This window comes from Nicotiana tomentosiformis, chromosome 11 (genome assembly GCF_000390325.3).
Source record: "Nicotiana tomentosiformis chromosome 11, ASM39032v3, whole genome shotgun sequence".
Taxonomy (NCBI): Eukaryota; Viridiplantae; Streptophyta; class Magnoliopsida; order Solanales; family Solanaceae; genus Nicotiana; species Nicotiana tomentosiformis.
The window spans coordinates 105027428-105040198 of NC_090822.1; the positions used below are offsets into that span (position 1 = coordinate 105027428).

General features: G+C 35.9%; 2 protein-coding genes across 2 annotated transcripts; one reads left to right on the plus strand and one right to left on the minus strand.

Annotated features, from left to right (window-relative positions):
- The first annotated feature begins 207 nt into the window (after positions 1–207).
- LOC104106556 (protein FANTASTIC FOUR 3) lies at positions 208–1472 on the plus strand. The gene has a single exon (XM_009615126.4). The coding sequence runs from the start codon at positions 352–354 to the stop codon at positions 1270–1272; it is 921 nt and encodes a 306-aa protein (XP_009613421.1). The 5' UTR covers positions 208–351; the 3' UTR covers positions 1273–1472.
- A 2648-nt stretch (positions 1473–4120) lies between these two features.
- LOC104106554 (N-carbamoylputrescine amidase) lies at positions 4121–12027 on the minus strand. Its single transcript, XM_009615124.4, has 9 exons — positions 11738–12027; positions 11039–11087; positions 6881–6972; positions 6624–6775; positions 6454–6500; positions 6328–6361; positions 5901–6067; positions 4786–4882; positions 4121–4688 (listed from the first exon to the last, which is right to left on the minus strand). Exons 1-9 carry the CDS (start codon positions 11824–11826, stop codon positions 4513–4515), a joined length of 903 nt encoding a protein of 300 aa, XP_009613419.1. The 5' UTR covers positions 11827–12027; the 3' UTR covers positions 4121–4512.
- Between the last annotated feature and the right edge of the window lie 744 nt (positions 12028–12771).

Here is a 12771-nt window from a genome sequence, read left to right on the forward strand (position 1 = left end):
CAGTTCATTTCCGCGTAAAAAGTAGTTGAATCGTTTGTTATATATATCAATGGTTACTAAGAAAAGATAAGAGAAAGAGATTTTACAGTTTGACATGTAAAATTGAGACCACCAAATGAATAGAAGATTTATAACCACTCATCTTTTATTCCACTTTCCAAAGTGAGAGGTACTCCTACAAAACAGCACCTTTCTCCTCTCTTGACTTTATCAGCAATCTCATGTCCATCTCGTGCATAATTTCTTCCTTCTACACAAGAAGAAGAAGGTCTTTGCCTTAAAATTTTTACTAGTATTCATTATTTTGTTGGTCTTGTGCCAACTAACAAAGAGAAAAAGGCAACAAAAACAATGGCTGCCTGTGGAAGCCTACAACACATATTTGAGAAACCATTGCCTGAAAATCCAACACTTATTGAATCCCTCTCCTCAACCTCATGGAAAAATTCTAAATCCTTGAAACCTAATATTGATAACTCCTCCTTCACTGAGATTTTCGGCGAACTACATTTCAAAGAAAACAACAACTCTATATCTTCCTCTGCCTCCTCCTCGTCCGTTGTTTCTTCTTCATCCTCTTTTTCTTCTTGTCTACCTCAGTCATCTGCTTCATCATCATTGTCTTCTTCTTCGTCGTCGTTTTTCCTTGATGCAATTCACCAATCTGAGATTGAAGGGTTGGACAATATTAAGGAAAAGTATGAAAGAAACAAGAGCCCCATTTCAAGTTACTATCCAAATACCAATAGCTGCAGCCACAAGAAACAAGACAGGCATAGTGATAGCTTCTCATCAAGAACATCGGATAGTCTATCGATGTGCACAGAAGGCCTTGGATTCGAAAGCTCTGATGACGTTGAGGACCTAATGAACGATTTGAGTATCGAGAATCAGAAACAACAAGAAGAAGAAAAAGGGAGAACGCGCGTTCCCTGTAGGCCAGAGAATCAACTAATAATTAATCATGATTATTCAAAGAGATCAAGAACAAACAAAGGGTCATTTCCACCTCCTATTTCTTGCATAGGGAGAAGTGGGAAGCCTTGGGTTTGCTTTAAATCATTCAGGGAAGATGGGAGGTTTATTCTTAAAGAAATTAGAATTCCTACTCAAGAATTTTTGCATGCATGCAGAGAAGATGGACGTTTAATGATGCATGTTATTCATTCAGATGATGAAATTGTAGATGAAGATGAAGATGAATACGACGACGACGACACACAAAATGTTGAAGAAGAACATGATGATAATCAAGATGCAAAGCATGTATAGGAGTTGAACATCATTAAAACATGTATTGCATGAAAGCTGTTTTGTTTCATAGTTTTTACTTTTTTGTTTTGGTTTTTCCTTTGTCTGCTATATTCCAAAGTTGCAGGAAACCTGCAAGATATAGTTTAAAAGCTTTGTTTTTCTTCTTCTCTGCAAAATCTGCAAATAAAGAGAAACTGCAAAAGGAATTCTTTATTCCATATCTGGATGCATTTTACTATATGATTTTTTTAATTATTTATTTGCTACATCTTACATCACACACCCCTAGTGCGATCCTTCCCTGAACCCTGCAGAAATACGGGATACTTTGTACAACAAGCAACCACTTGCTACATTCTATATTTGTTCCCTTTTTTTTTGTACTGTGAATAAAATTTCTGTTTAAGAAAAAGATAAACATTTCGCTTACTATAAATTGAACTTGTCACTACTTATTTGGATAAAAAAACTACCCCAATACTGGTAGCCAGTGTCTTTATTATACAAACCAAGACCAACTATAAAAAAAATTATAGTATTAATTTAGTAACTTGTTATAGCAAATAACTTAAGTACAATCGGGGTCGGTTCAATCACAGGTTATTCTGGGATTAAAACCGTGATTATTTATCCTACTTTTAATATAAAATATAGATATTCCTTGATTGTGGTATAAAACTTATTCTGATTTTAACTAATATCCTCGGACAAATGCATGATACATTTTATCCCAAATTTTATAACCGGGTAACCTACTTAATCCCTCCAACTAGAAGGCTCCTCAATAGAACTTAAACTCTAAAAAAAACTTAAAAGAATAGAATTTCGAATGGCAATTGGGGGGGGGGGGGGTGTTGGGAGATAGGACAGGGAAGGTAGCTCAAAGACACAGTAATCCTATGTTCAGATGAAGATAAATTGCAAAATATCTACAACTTTTTGTAGCCGAAAGTATATGAATATGACCTAAAGAAGCCACCTATATTCTAATTTCAATAGACACATGTAACAGTCTGAATCACTAACTAGACATCCTCAAAAACTTACCAATGTCCTTAGGACCAACAGAAGAGACACTCTAAGAAAGAGCCAACGTGAGTTTACCAAATAAAAATATCAGTTTATCTCACAATCACAAAGTAAAATGGAGAAAAGTTTTGACATTTGTAGTTTTAACACCTTCAAATCAGTCTAACAAACAGGACGCTTTTCCTGTGATAAGATTCTGTACAATACTGATTGCCTTTTTCAGCATAGAACTGGTATTGATTAGATGAGAAAAGATAACAAAACACAGAACCAAATAGAACAGAATCATCACTAACGGCAACCCACAAAAGAGGAAATTTTACAATGCCTCAAAAGGCCACAGAAACTCCTTTTTCAAAGGAAATAATAATAATAATAATAATAATAATAATAATAATAACAATAACAATAACAATAACAATAACAATGATTTGATTTTGTGGGAATGACACAGGTAGTCACTTTAAACATGTTGTTTAAAATATATCCACAAATTACAATATATTTAAAAATTAGCTAATTCGCTCAAACTTCAGGAAACGGCATCTTTAAGTTTAAACCTCAAAGTTTAAAACTTCAGGACATCGAGTCCTAAAGTTCGAAAAATATATCCAGAAATCCGAATCTTATATCCTGAATTTTAAGTTAGTAGTTTAGAAATTAAGGACTTTCAAATTAGCAACGCAAAAATTTAGGACATTAAGTCCTGAACTCCAAATTAGCAGTTCAAAAATTCAGGATACTTAATCCCGAAGTTTGAGTGAATTGAAATACATTGTAAATTGTAAATATATTTTAAATAATATGCTTAAAAGTGACTACTTATGCACTTCGCCCGTGTTTGAGCAAGCTCAGACGCACCTCAATTATGCCACCAATATATGCTAACCCCAGTAACACAAGTATGGAATCACTTTTCCTACAAAAGCATACAGCTTGTAACGATAAAAAGTACCACTTTACGATCGATTTGTTGTGGTCGCACCTAGTCTTTTTCTCTCATCTTGCACTTCCTTATTATTATTATTTTTTTATAACCATGGTGTCCGGGCCAGCTTGCGCGCACTTCGACTAATTCCACGGAATACCTGTCACCTCCCACCAGCAACAGATACCAGATAACTCTATCCACAAGGTTTGGATAGATGGGAAGAAATCACCTAGTATTTGACTCCGCTGGAATTTGAACCGGAGACATCATGGTTCTCACCCACTTCATTGACCACTAGGTCACACCCTTAGGTGCAAGAAAAGATAGATCCCTTATTATTAAATAATCATGTTTTATCCTTTACCCTACCTTTTCATATAATAATCCTACCTCATACCTTACTTTTTCTTTGTAATACGACAAGTATATTTTTTACATTGTTAGTGCATGACATGATGAAATAAGACAACTAATACAATCTACCCAAACATTATATACATCAAAACGATATAGTACAATATAATACCATACAACACGATATGCTTCAAAAATATGCATCTGTATAACATATGGCATAGCAAGTATCTTAAGTTCCCTGAAAATTAGAAACAACAATCTTCTACACAGAAATATTCATTCATCAAAACATAGATTTTTTTACTAAGCAGAATAAATCTGCGGCCTTGGTGTTTCCAAGTGGCTGTAGCAATTGGATCATTCATTCCACAAGAAATAATTCCAAACTAAATAGGCACACATGAAAAAAACAACTAAACATAAGGCAAAGAATATGTTCAATTTTCTATCTAAATGGATCAAAAAAGAATATAGAGGGACCCGAAAATGCAATCACTCTATCTAAAAATCAAAAATGATACGATGAAAGATATTGTGCACCACCAGATATAGCTCCAATGCTTTCAGAGATATATTGAGAAATTGACATTCCAAGTGTTTATGTCTGGAAATGGTTTGCTGAAATGGGATCTTCCAGAACAGCCATCCACCAGTGTAAACAAATACAAATCAAGGTCCCAATGATGAATGTGTTCACTACTTGGATGTGACAAAAACCATCAAAGTTGCACATAGATGCTACTGATTACACATTAAGGGATTCAAACTCCCGAACTCTGCCATTCATTGCAGAAAGTGTAGCATGTGACAGATCACACCATATAACGAGTTACATGACAACAGAACTCGAGTACAAGATTATATTTTAGTCCTCACTCTTTTATTGATAAGATTGACAAAAAAAAGGGCAGGAGAATAGGCGATACTTGGTCCATCTTGAATCACTTGACTGGGTTGCTTCCATCTAATGTCAAAAGAACCTTATATAAATCAGGGCGTCGATCACGAAATACCCCCCAACTCTGCCTTTTGGACTTGATTTTGTCCAGATCGAACTGCGCTGCAAGAACAGCTTCCTCTTTATCATCAGCAGCTGCTACCAACTCCCCAGTGGGCCCTGTTCATTTTTAAACCAGATTCAGAACCCCTTAGCAACATAAGGCGATAGATGTTTTTCAAGTTCTGTAGCTACAAAGTTTTGTCAAATAGCTTACCTGCAATGAAAGAGTAGCCATAGAATGTTATCGTGCTTTTCCCATGCTCTGTCTCAATTGTCTCCTTTCCAATGCGGTTTGAAGCTACTAAAGGTACCTGAACACGATAAAAATTAAAGTGGACAAAGTGTTTCTAGAAAAAAGACTGAACCAAATTGATTCAAACCAAACCAACAATTTAAAAGTCATTTTCTTGGCTTTGGTCTTGTAAAATGAGTTGAGAACCAACAATTCGAGTTTGGTTTTATTTTGGTGTATTAAAACCACAGAAATCAAAATTCTTCTTTTGCTAAAAGTTGCAAATAATTGTTAGTTTCCTTTTCTACACAGAGAATGCATAGGAAAATGGCATACATAGCGTACAGTAAATGCTATGCTTGTCGTGAAGAATTGATTAGCAGTGTGTGTGTGTGTGTGTGTGTGTGTATCTTGTAAGATCAAATAGAATATGAATCCAGATTGAGGTACATATAATGTCAGCTCTAGAGTTGAGGAAGAAACCCACACCAAGAAAACACACAGGGAACTACTGAAATAGTCCAGTTTTAAGCTCAAATAGGAGCTACAATAGAAGGGGTTGGTTAAGAGAGGAAAAGCACTTTTGATGGCTATTCCAATCTGTCCAGCAAATATATAAGAGGGGCATGACTCCGTGTTTCCTTTTTCTTGCATAAACTTTTTGTTGTACATCTCTTCAATTCTTGTCCCTTACAGACATTTTTACCCAATTGTAACACAGGTATGTTGCTCAGCCGAGCAAAAGAATGATTAAAAGAAAAGAATAAGCTAAAGCAGCTCGGTGTATAATAAAATTAATAAACTAGGATCAAGATGCATAATTAACATTTTAGCTGGACCAAATTCTAGCTTGGGACACAACTTTCCTTGTTTTTTTTTTGGTTATGCTAAAACCCCACCATCCTAACCCCTTGCCCAGGAGTCGAATAGTGACCCTTTTCCCACTTTTGCTCCCTTGGTGACTCAAACCCCCAAAATCTTATGATTGAAGGTGGAGGATCCTTGCAACTAGGCTATCCTGCTCATGCCAACATAAACATCCCTTTTACTTATCATTCTTAACGGAAAAAAAGTTAAAAATGAAAAATAAAACGTACCACATTAGCTCCAGCATGTCCTTGCATCACCCTCCTCCAGTGATCACGAGAATCAAGTCCATCATCTTGAGGTTCAGAACCAATTGCAGTAGGATAGAACAGTACTTCTGCACCTTGAAGTGCCATAGCTCGAGCTGCCTCAGGAAACCACTGATCCCAGCAAATTGCTGGACAGAATTTAATAACAGTCAATACTATCGGTAGTGTATCTTCAGTCTTCACTGTATTTACAACAAGAGTATCTTTGTCCTCTTTAATAAAATCTTAAAATTACAAAGTGAAGTGTATGTAAGTAACTTTTGGAGATTTAAGGTTTTTGCCCACAGCAGCACAACTTTTATTTTTCTCCTATGTATCCAAATGTTCATCAAAGGTAGAGAACACAATGAAACCTAAAGAACAACCATGACAACATATATTCTCTTACCAACTCCGATTTTTGCATATTTAGTCTGGAACACCTGTTTATGAACACCATTACGTCCATGAGCAAAGGGGAAAGCAGGAAAATATCACTATCGCAATATCGTAACAGGACTTCAGTATTCCTTACCTTAAAACCAGTGTCACCAGGATTGAAGTAAAACTTTTCCTGATAACCTGTAGAGACAAACAACTTAAGGGGATGAAAAAGGAGTATTGAAGAAAGTGATTGAAGGAAATCTAACAGAATAATGACAAGTAGCACAATGATTTTGGAATGTTCTTCCAAGTTTTACTAACCAGGTCCATCGGGAATATGGGACTTCCTGTAAAGTCCAAGATCTGTGCCATCAGCATCAATAATAGCCACAGAATTGTAATGCGCATTATTTGCTTCTTCAAAGAAACTAACTGGTATAACCACTCCCAGCTCCTTCGCAAGCTTCTGCATCCTACAAACATGCACATAGAAAGAACAAGCCAGGTTGTTATTGGAACCTTGACACATATGCTAACGAAACCAGCAATAAGACACCAGAAGTAATCAGAATTTTCACCTCACAATGGTTGGATGCCCCTGATATGGTTTTGCTCGATGGAAGAAGTCCTCCCTTTGAGCTTGACAAAAGTAATAGCCCTCGAACAACTCCTGAGATGTAAATAGGGAAGTATCAATGAATACTGGACTGCAGACATGCAGATGAATACCAAATACTTTCAAAAAGTCGAAGTTCATAGGACTACAAACTTCAAGAGTATCACCCTAACTCTATAAAAATATCATTAGAAACTCGAAACTGAGAGAAAACAATTCTCTTTTAATGTTGATGTATTAAGGACACTGGCAATTTTTGAAGATCAACAAAAATCTGAGTCATGGTATGTATAAAATACATGAGATGAAGTTACAATTCGACTGTCTAGCTTAATCACTTGTGTCAAGAATAAGCACAACTGCTAAATGCTGAGCTAAACAAGATTACTTGTCAAAGTGATAGGTCAATTCAAATTGATCTGACAACTCCTTAGGACGGTAATCATTAACACTTAAACAATCATATACAACTTTTTACCTCATTCTATAGTTATTACTTATTAGTTACCAACACCTATATAACATTGTAAACACCTTGGCTATAAATCCTGTTCTTTTTGTTAGCCGCACTCCCAAGGATACTTATACTAAAGTATAATGATAATATATAACTGGAAGAGTTAGACTCCCCCTCTAAAGATTCAAGAAAAAACAGTACACTATGCTGAAATTACAGTAACCAACACTGCATAAGTTTGATTCACTTCAATAGCTTCAACTGGCATCAATTTCAGTCAGTTCACTTAAGTTCATATGTTTTAGCCAAATCTGAACCTTTCTGACACACTCAGGCCAAACCGAATCTTTTTTTTCTCAAGGCCTGCTCATACTGCCCCCCCCCCCCCCCCCCCAAAATAAAACCCTTACGGGGTGTTTGTGGGGAGGGGGGGGACAGTTGTTCAGGATTCAGGCACAGCTTCTCTTATATTTATCTTAAAACCCCGTTAAACTTTAATATTTTACATTTTTACTACTCTTGTTTAACTCCGAACACTCATTGATGTGTAATGATGAGATTTTGGAAGTGAACAGTCTTGGGCCAACTTAAATGGGGAAGATTATTGACAAAACTTTGGTAAGATCTAATTACTTAACGGAGGATACTGGAATACTTTTCAACTATGCTGTGACTATGCTTTTCCTGAGCCGAGGGTCGATCAGAAACAGCCTCTCTACCTCCACAATATAGGGATAAGGTCTGCGTACACACTATCCTCCCCAGACCCCACTTGTGGGATTACACTAGGTTTGTTATTGTTGTAAGATACTGGAATATTTGCAATTGTCTCCGACTCGAATATGTTATATAACCAGTTTTAATATTCTTCTCCGTTCATTTTAGCTAGAGCCGTCAATATAGGCTTGGACCGTTGGGCCAGCCCAGCCCGTGATTTAGTAGGGTTGGGCTAGAATTTTTGGAGCCCATTTAAAAACGAGGCTTTTAAGTCCAGCCCGAGTAAGCTCATGGCCTGTGAGGCTTGACTGGGGCTGGGCTGGGCCAGCCCGTGGGCTTAATAAATATATGTTTTTAAAATATACTAAATATAAAAAGTATATGACACTAAAAATAACAAGAAGAGTATCCCAAGCTTAAAATTTATTAAGCTCATCGTATTAAAAGATCAACGTCTTAAAACGTTAATTAGTTTTTAAAATTTAATTATTCTTAATATTTAACTAATTAATATTGCATATGAATTGTAGATGTAAATGAAAGTGAAGATGTTAAGACAGCCTTCTCACAAGCAGATTCAAATGTGTTTGATGAAAATGATGTGTTGGATATCCCATAAGCGTCATGGACGGTCACTTGAATAGTTTGTTTTGAGTTTTGACTTTTAGTGAATGAAATATAGTCTTGTCTTGTACTTTTTTTAGTGCTTATTGTGATATATTGGAACAGTATAAAAAGTTATTAAGTTTTGTGAAATTTTTCCAATAAGATTGTTAACTTTTAAAATTTTATCTTTTTTAGGTTAGAACTTAAAGAAAAAATATAAAACTATATTTTTTAAAAATGATGGGCCGGCCACACTGACCATTATAAGGCCCATCAAAATGGTGGACTAGTTCAGCCCAGCCCGTCAATTGCTAAAGCCCACGTGGGCGGGGCCGGGCCCGCCCATATTAACAGCTCTAATTTTAGCTAACTTCCCAATCATGTTCTCTTGAATCTAACAGCTAAACCAAATGAACATTTCTATTTCAAGGTTGTTTGAAGCAAGTTGAAACCAAGCCAAGTACCAGCCAAGTCTCCAGAATATGCCTCCAATCTGGAACAGAAGTGGCACAGATTTTTTGAACTACTTTGTTACGCATTAGCATGAGCAAGAAAGTAGACAAGAGGAAACTACAAAGACGAGTTTAACTCAAATGGTCCTACAAGTTTGGGGGTACGTTTATCTTTGTCCTTATATTATGACCGTGAGCATATCTAACCCCTTAAGTTTAGTAGCTGTGAGACATGTCCTACAAGTCTATAGTCTATACTTCTTGCTTTGATAGCAATTGTTGGTCGCTTACTTAAATTTAAAAAAACTGAGTGCTTCTGCTATCAGATAACAAGCTCCATTAAATGTGACAAAATGGTCCGACGCTGCTCATGGTTCCTTCTATAACCACCTCCCTGCTTCAGCAATTATCCCTCATTCTCACACCTGTCTACGAAAAAGAGCCAGTAACAACAGAACAAAATTGTCGTATGAAATGACCCAGCACTCTGTTAAAGACCCGCTATTGTTTTCCATCCTTACTGGCCATTAAATGGTGCTTGCTCTCTCTGCATTCAAGTTAAGTTTCCACACTTGCAATGTATGGACCAAGAAGCACAGGAGTTATGAAAGAGGTCAGGAGGGATCTAGGAGTTATCAGGAAATTTTCAGAACTATTACTGAATAAAGCTCTAAATGCTTAAAAGAATGGGTGCAGGCGAAGGAACTGGTTATACTAAGCAACTGAAACAAAAATCAAGCGGAGAAAGACACAGAATTTTTACACACGCATAAGAAATATATATACACAGAGAAAAGAATGGTTGAAAGGACGCCCGAAAGAGGATAAAATACAGGAAGAGTAAGGAGAATCATCATACTACTTTAATCGATCAGTGAAACTTCAATTCTGAATATCATGCATATTGATTTCTAGTAATCCCTATTGACTCACTTATCAGGTTCTTCCTTTCCGTGCCCCTTACCTCAGCTTATTTATTATGTGAAGATTCTTCATCTGGTTTTGGTGCAAGCACATGCTTTATGCTAAGTATTCACGACACATACTTATTTTCGCTTAAATTTTTGAACACTTGCCTATTATATTAGTATAATGGTCTGATATTCAATAGATTGTTCTTTATCCTCTTATCTCTCTTTCTCTCACTCTCTTAATGTTTTCATGTATAGTTATTTTTATAATGGTTTCAATATACTGGAAAAAGACAGCTGTCCTGCAGCCAAGGTTATTTAGGTGCTGTTTTTATTGGACTGGTTATAACCTTTACGAGCAGAATGTTTTGAAATACTTTACTATTTGGCTAGTTGTGACTTAGAAATGATATTGACTATCTCGATTGTACATGTAATTCTGCATCCACTGTTGAATTGCAGAATTAACAAGACATTAAAGAAAGATGCTTCTAGTTTAAAATAACAAAGCACAACAACCATTCCATCACATTTACAGAGTTTGTTAACGGAGACCGAAAGTTCTCAAATATGCTCAGAGTTGTATTATATTTATGGAAATAAATCTTCTCCCAAACTTAAGGGACCATTCGATCAGGAACTCTCATAAGAACTGGCCAAGCAACTCCTAGTATCAGTTAACATGCTGTTGACAGGTATGACCAGACTAGCATTCCATTAAGCTATGCCCTAAGACAGGCCAAAGGTCTCATCTCTAACCTATTAAGGACCACCAAACCTTTAAATATAACTTTCAACAATCTCAGTGTAAACTACCACGTAAAGGAAGCAATAACACAATTCGAGGGAAAACAAACAGCTCGGGAATAAAGTTCCAGCACTTGAACAAGAAACAATGGATAAAAAAGCTGACAACATGTTCACACATGGGTTCTCGTGTAATAGCCAAATATTCCAACAATGGGGCAGTCTTGTACCTGTATGAGGATGATATTTGCACCCTTCTGATGAGCAGCTCTAACCAATCTGTATCAAAGCCATAATCTTAGAGCCACAATATGTAAGGACCTGTTTGGTTTTGATGTATAAGATGAAATCATGGTATAAAATTTGGTACTGCTTTATCCGGTGTTTGGTTGTATTTTGAATCTTGCGTAACTAATCTTAGTATACTTTACTACAGCAATTGGTGTATTATTACCCGCCTATAGCATGGTATAACAATATAAGGATTAAACACTAAAAAACAAAATTAGCCTAATGTCTTTTCCTCAAACCCATCATTAACGCCCTGTATAACCCCCATTTTTAGTACAAATAACCAAAGGCCCGATTTTCAAAATAATCTCAGCATTACAATTCCTGCACCACTGGTTTATAAACCAAACGACCCCTAAATGTCATCAAAATAATTCCCCTTTTGCAAATCTAAAGAACACATATTTGCTCAATGATACCAAATCCCAATTCCCTTACCAGTGAGCTACAAAATTAACCTCTTAGATTACAAAAACATTCTAATTGTGATTGACATATGAGGACACAACAAAAGTCTTCAACTTTTTAGAAATCCTAATTGTATTTCTACTGAACTTGAAAAAGATAACCAAAACTGGCCATATAAGTAATTAATACATATATGCAAAAGGGGCTATGAAAGAAAGAGCAACAAATACCTCTCGGCAGTGCCGACGTTGGTAGCGACATCGTCGGTACAGGCAAACTGCAGAGCAGCAACAGTTACCAATCGCTTCTTCTCCGCCATTTTTCGCAGAGTGAGAGATTCTCTGCTGAGGGGACTGAGATGTAGTAATTGGTATGCTTTTCCAATCTATATAATAATAGTAAAGTTAAATGAAGAATATTTAAAAACAAAGGCGGTAGGTGTGTGTGGATTGTTTATTTTCTTGGAAAGGATTCTCTTGTCATCATGAAAATTAAAAATGTTCTTTTGTTCACATGTTTTGACTCCAAAAATTAGCACTCCAACAACTTTATTGAAGGAAATTTCTATCATATTTTAAATTTGAAATTTGGAATTGTTGAAATATTTTAGTTTTAAATATTTTATTTTTAGTAATATGCTTTAATATGAAGAATGACCCGTTAAACATCACAAAAATTTAAGGATACTTCGGTATATTATGTGTTAAAATTCCTTTTTCTATAGTTATTCTTTTTTCTGTTACTTCTCGTTTAGAAGACAAGGATATTTTCATGATGTAATTGTTAAGAGTGTAGCAAGCTGATGTGATGATGTGGCATTAGTCGGTTAGTGAGTTAGTTAGATAGGTGATTAGCAAGTGAGTTAGTAATTTTACTAGAGTTAGTATTAAAGTTAGAGTTAGTTGGTGATATAGAACTCTAACTTGTATATATATCAGTGATGCAACTCATTTGTTGTAGTTGAAGAAAATGAGAATGAAGTAATCTTTCTCTCCAAGTTTTCCTCTCCTTCAATTCAAGCTCTCTTCTAAATACTTTATATTACTGTAGTGTAACAATTTGACATGGTATCAGAGCCTACCGCTTGAGATTAATCACTCGTTTCAGTAATTGCTTGTGAGCTCAACAATGGCAGAAGTCGATAACGAAGCTCCAGAAAAATTAGGTCACAGTCATCCTCTGTTTCTGAACTCTAATGACAATTCAGAAACAATTTTGATCTCATTACAACTACGAGGTCTAGAGAATTACTCTGTGTGGAGTC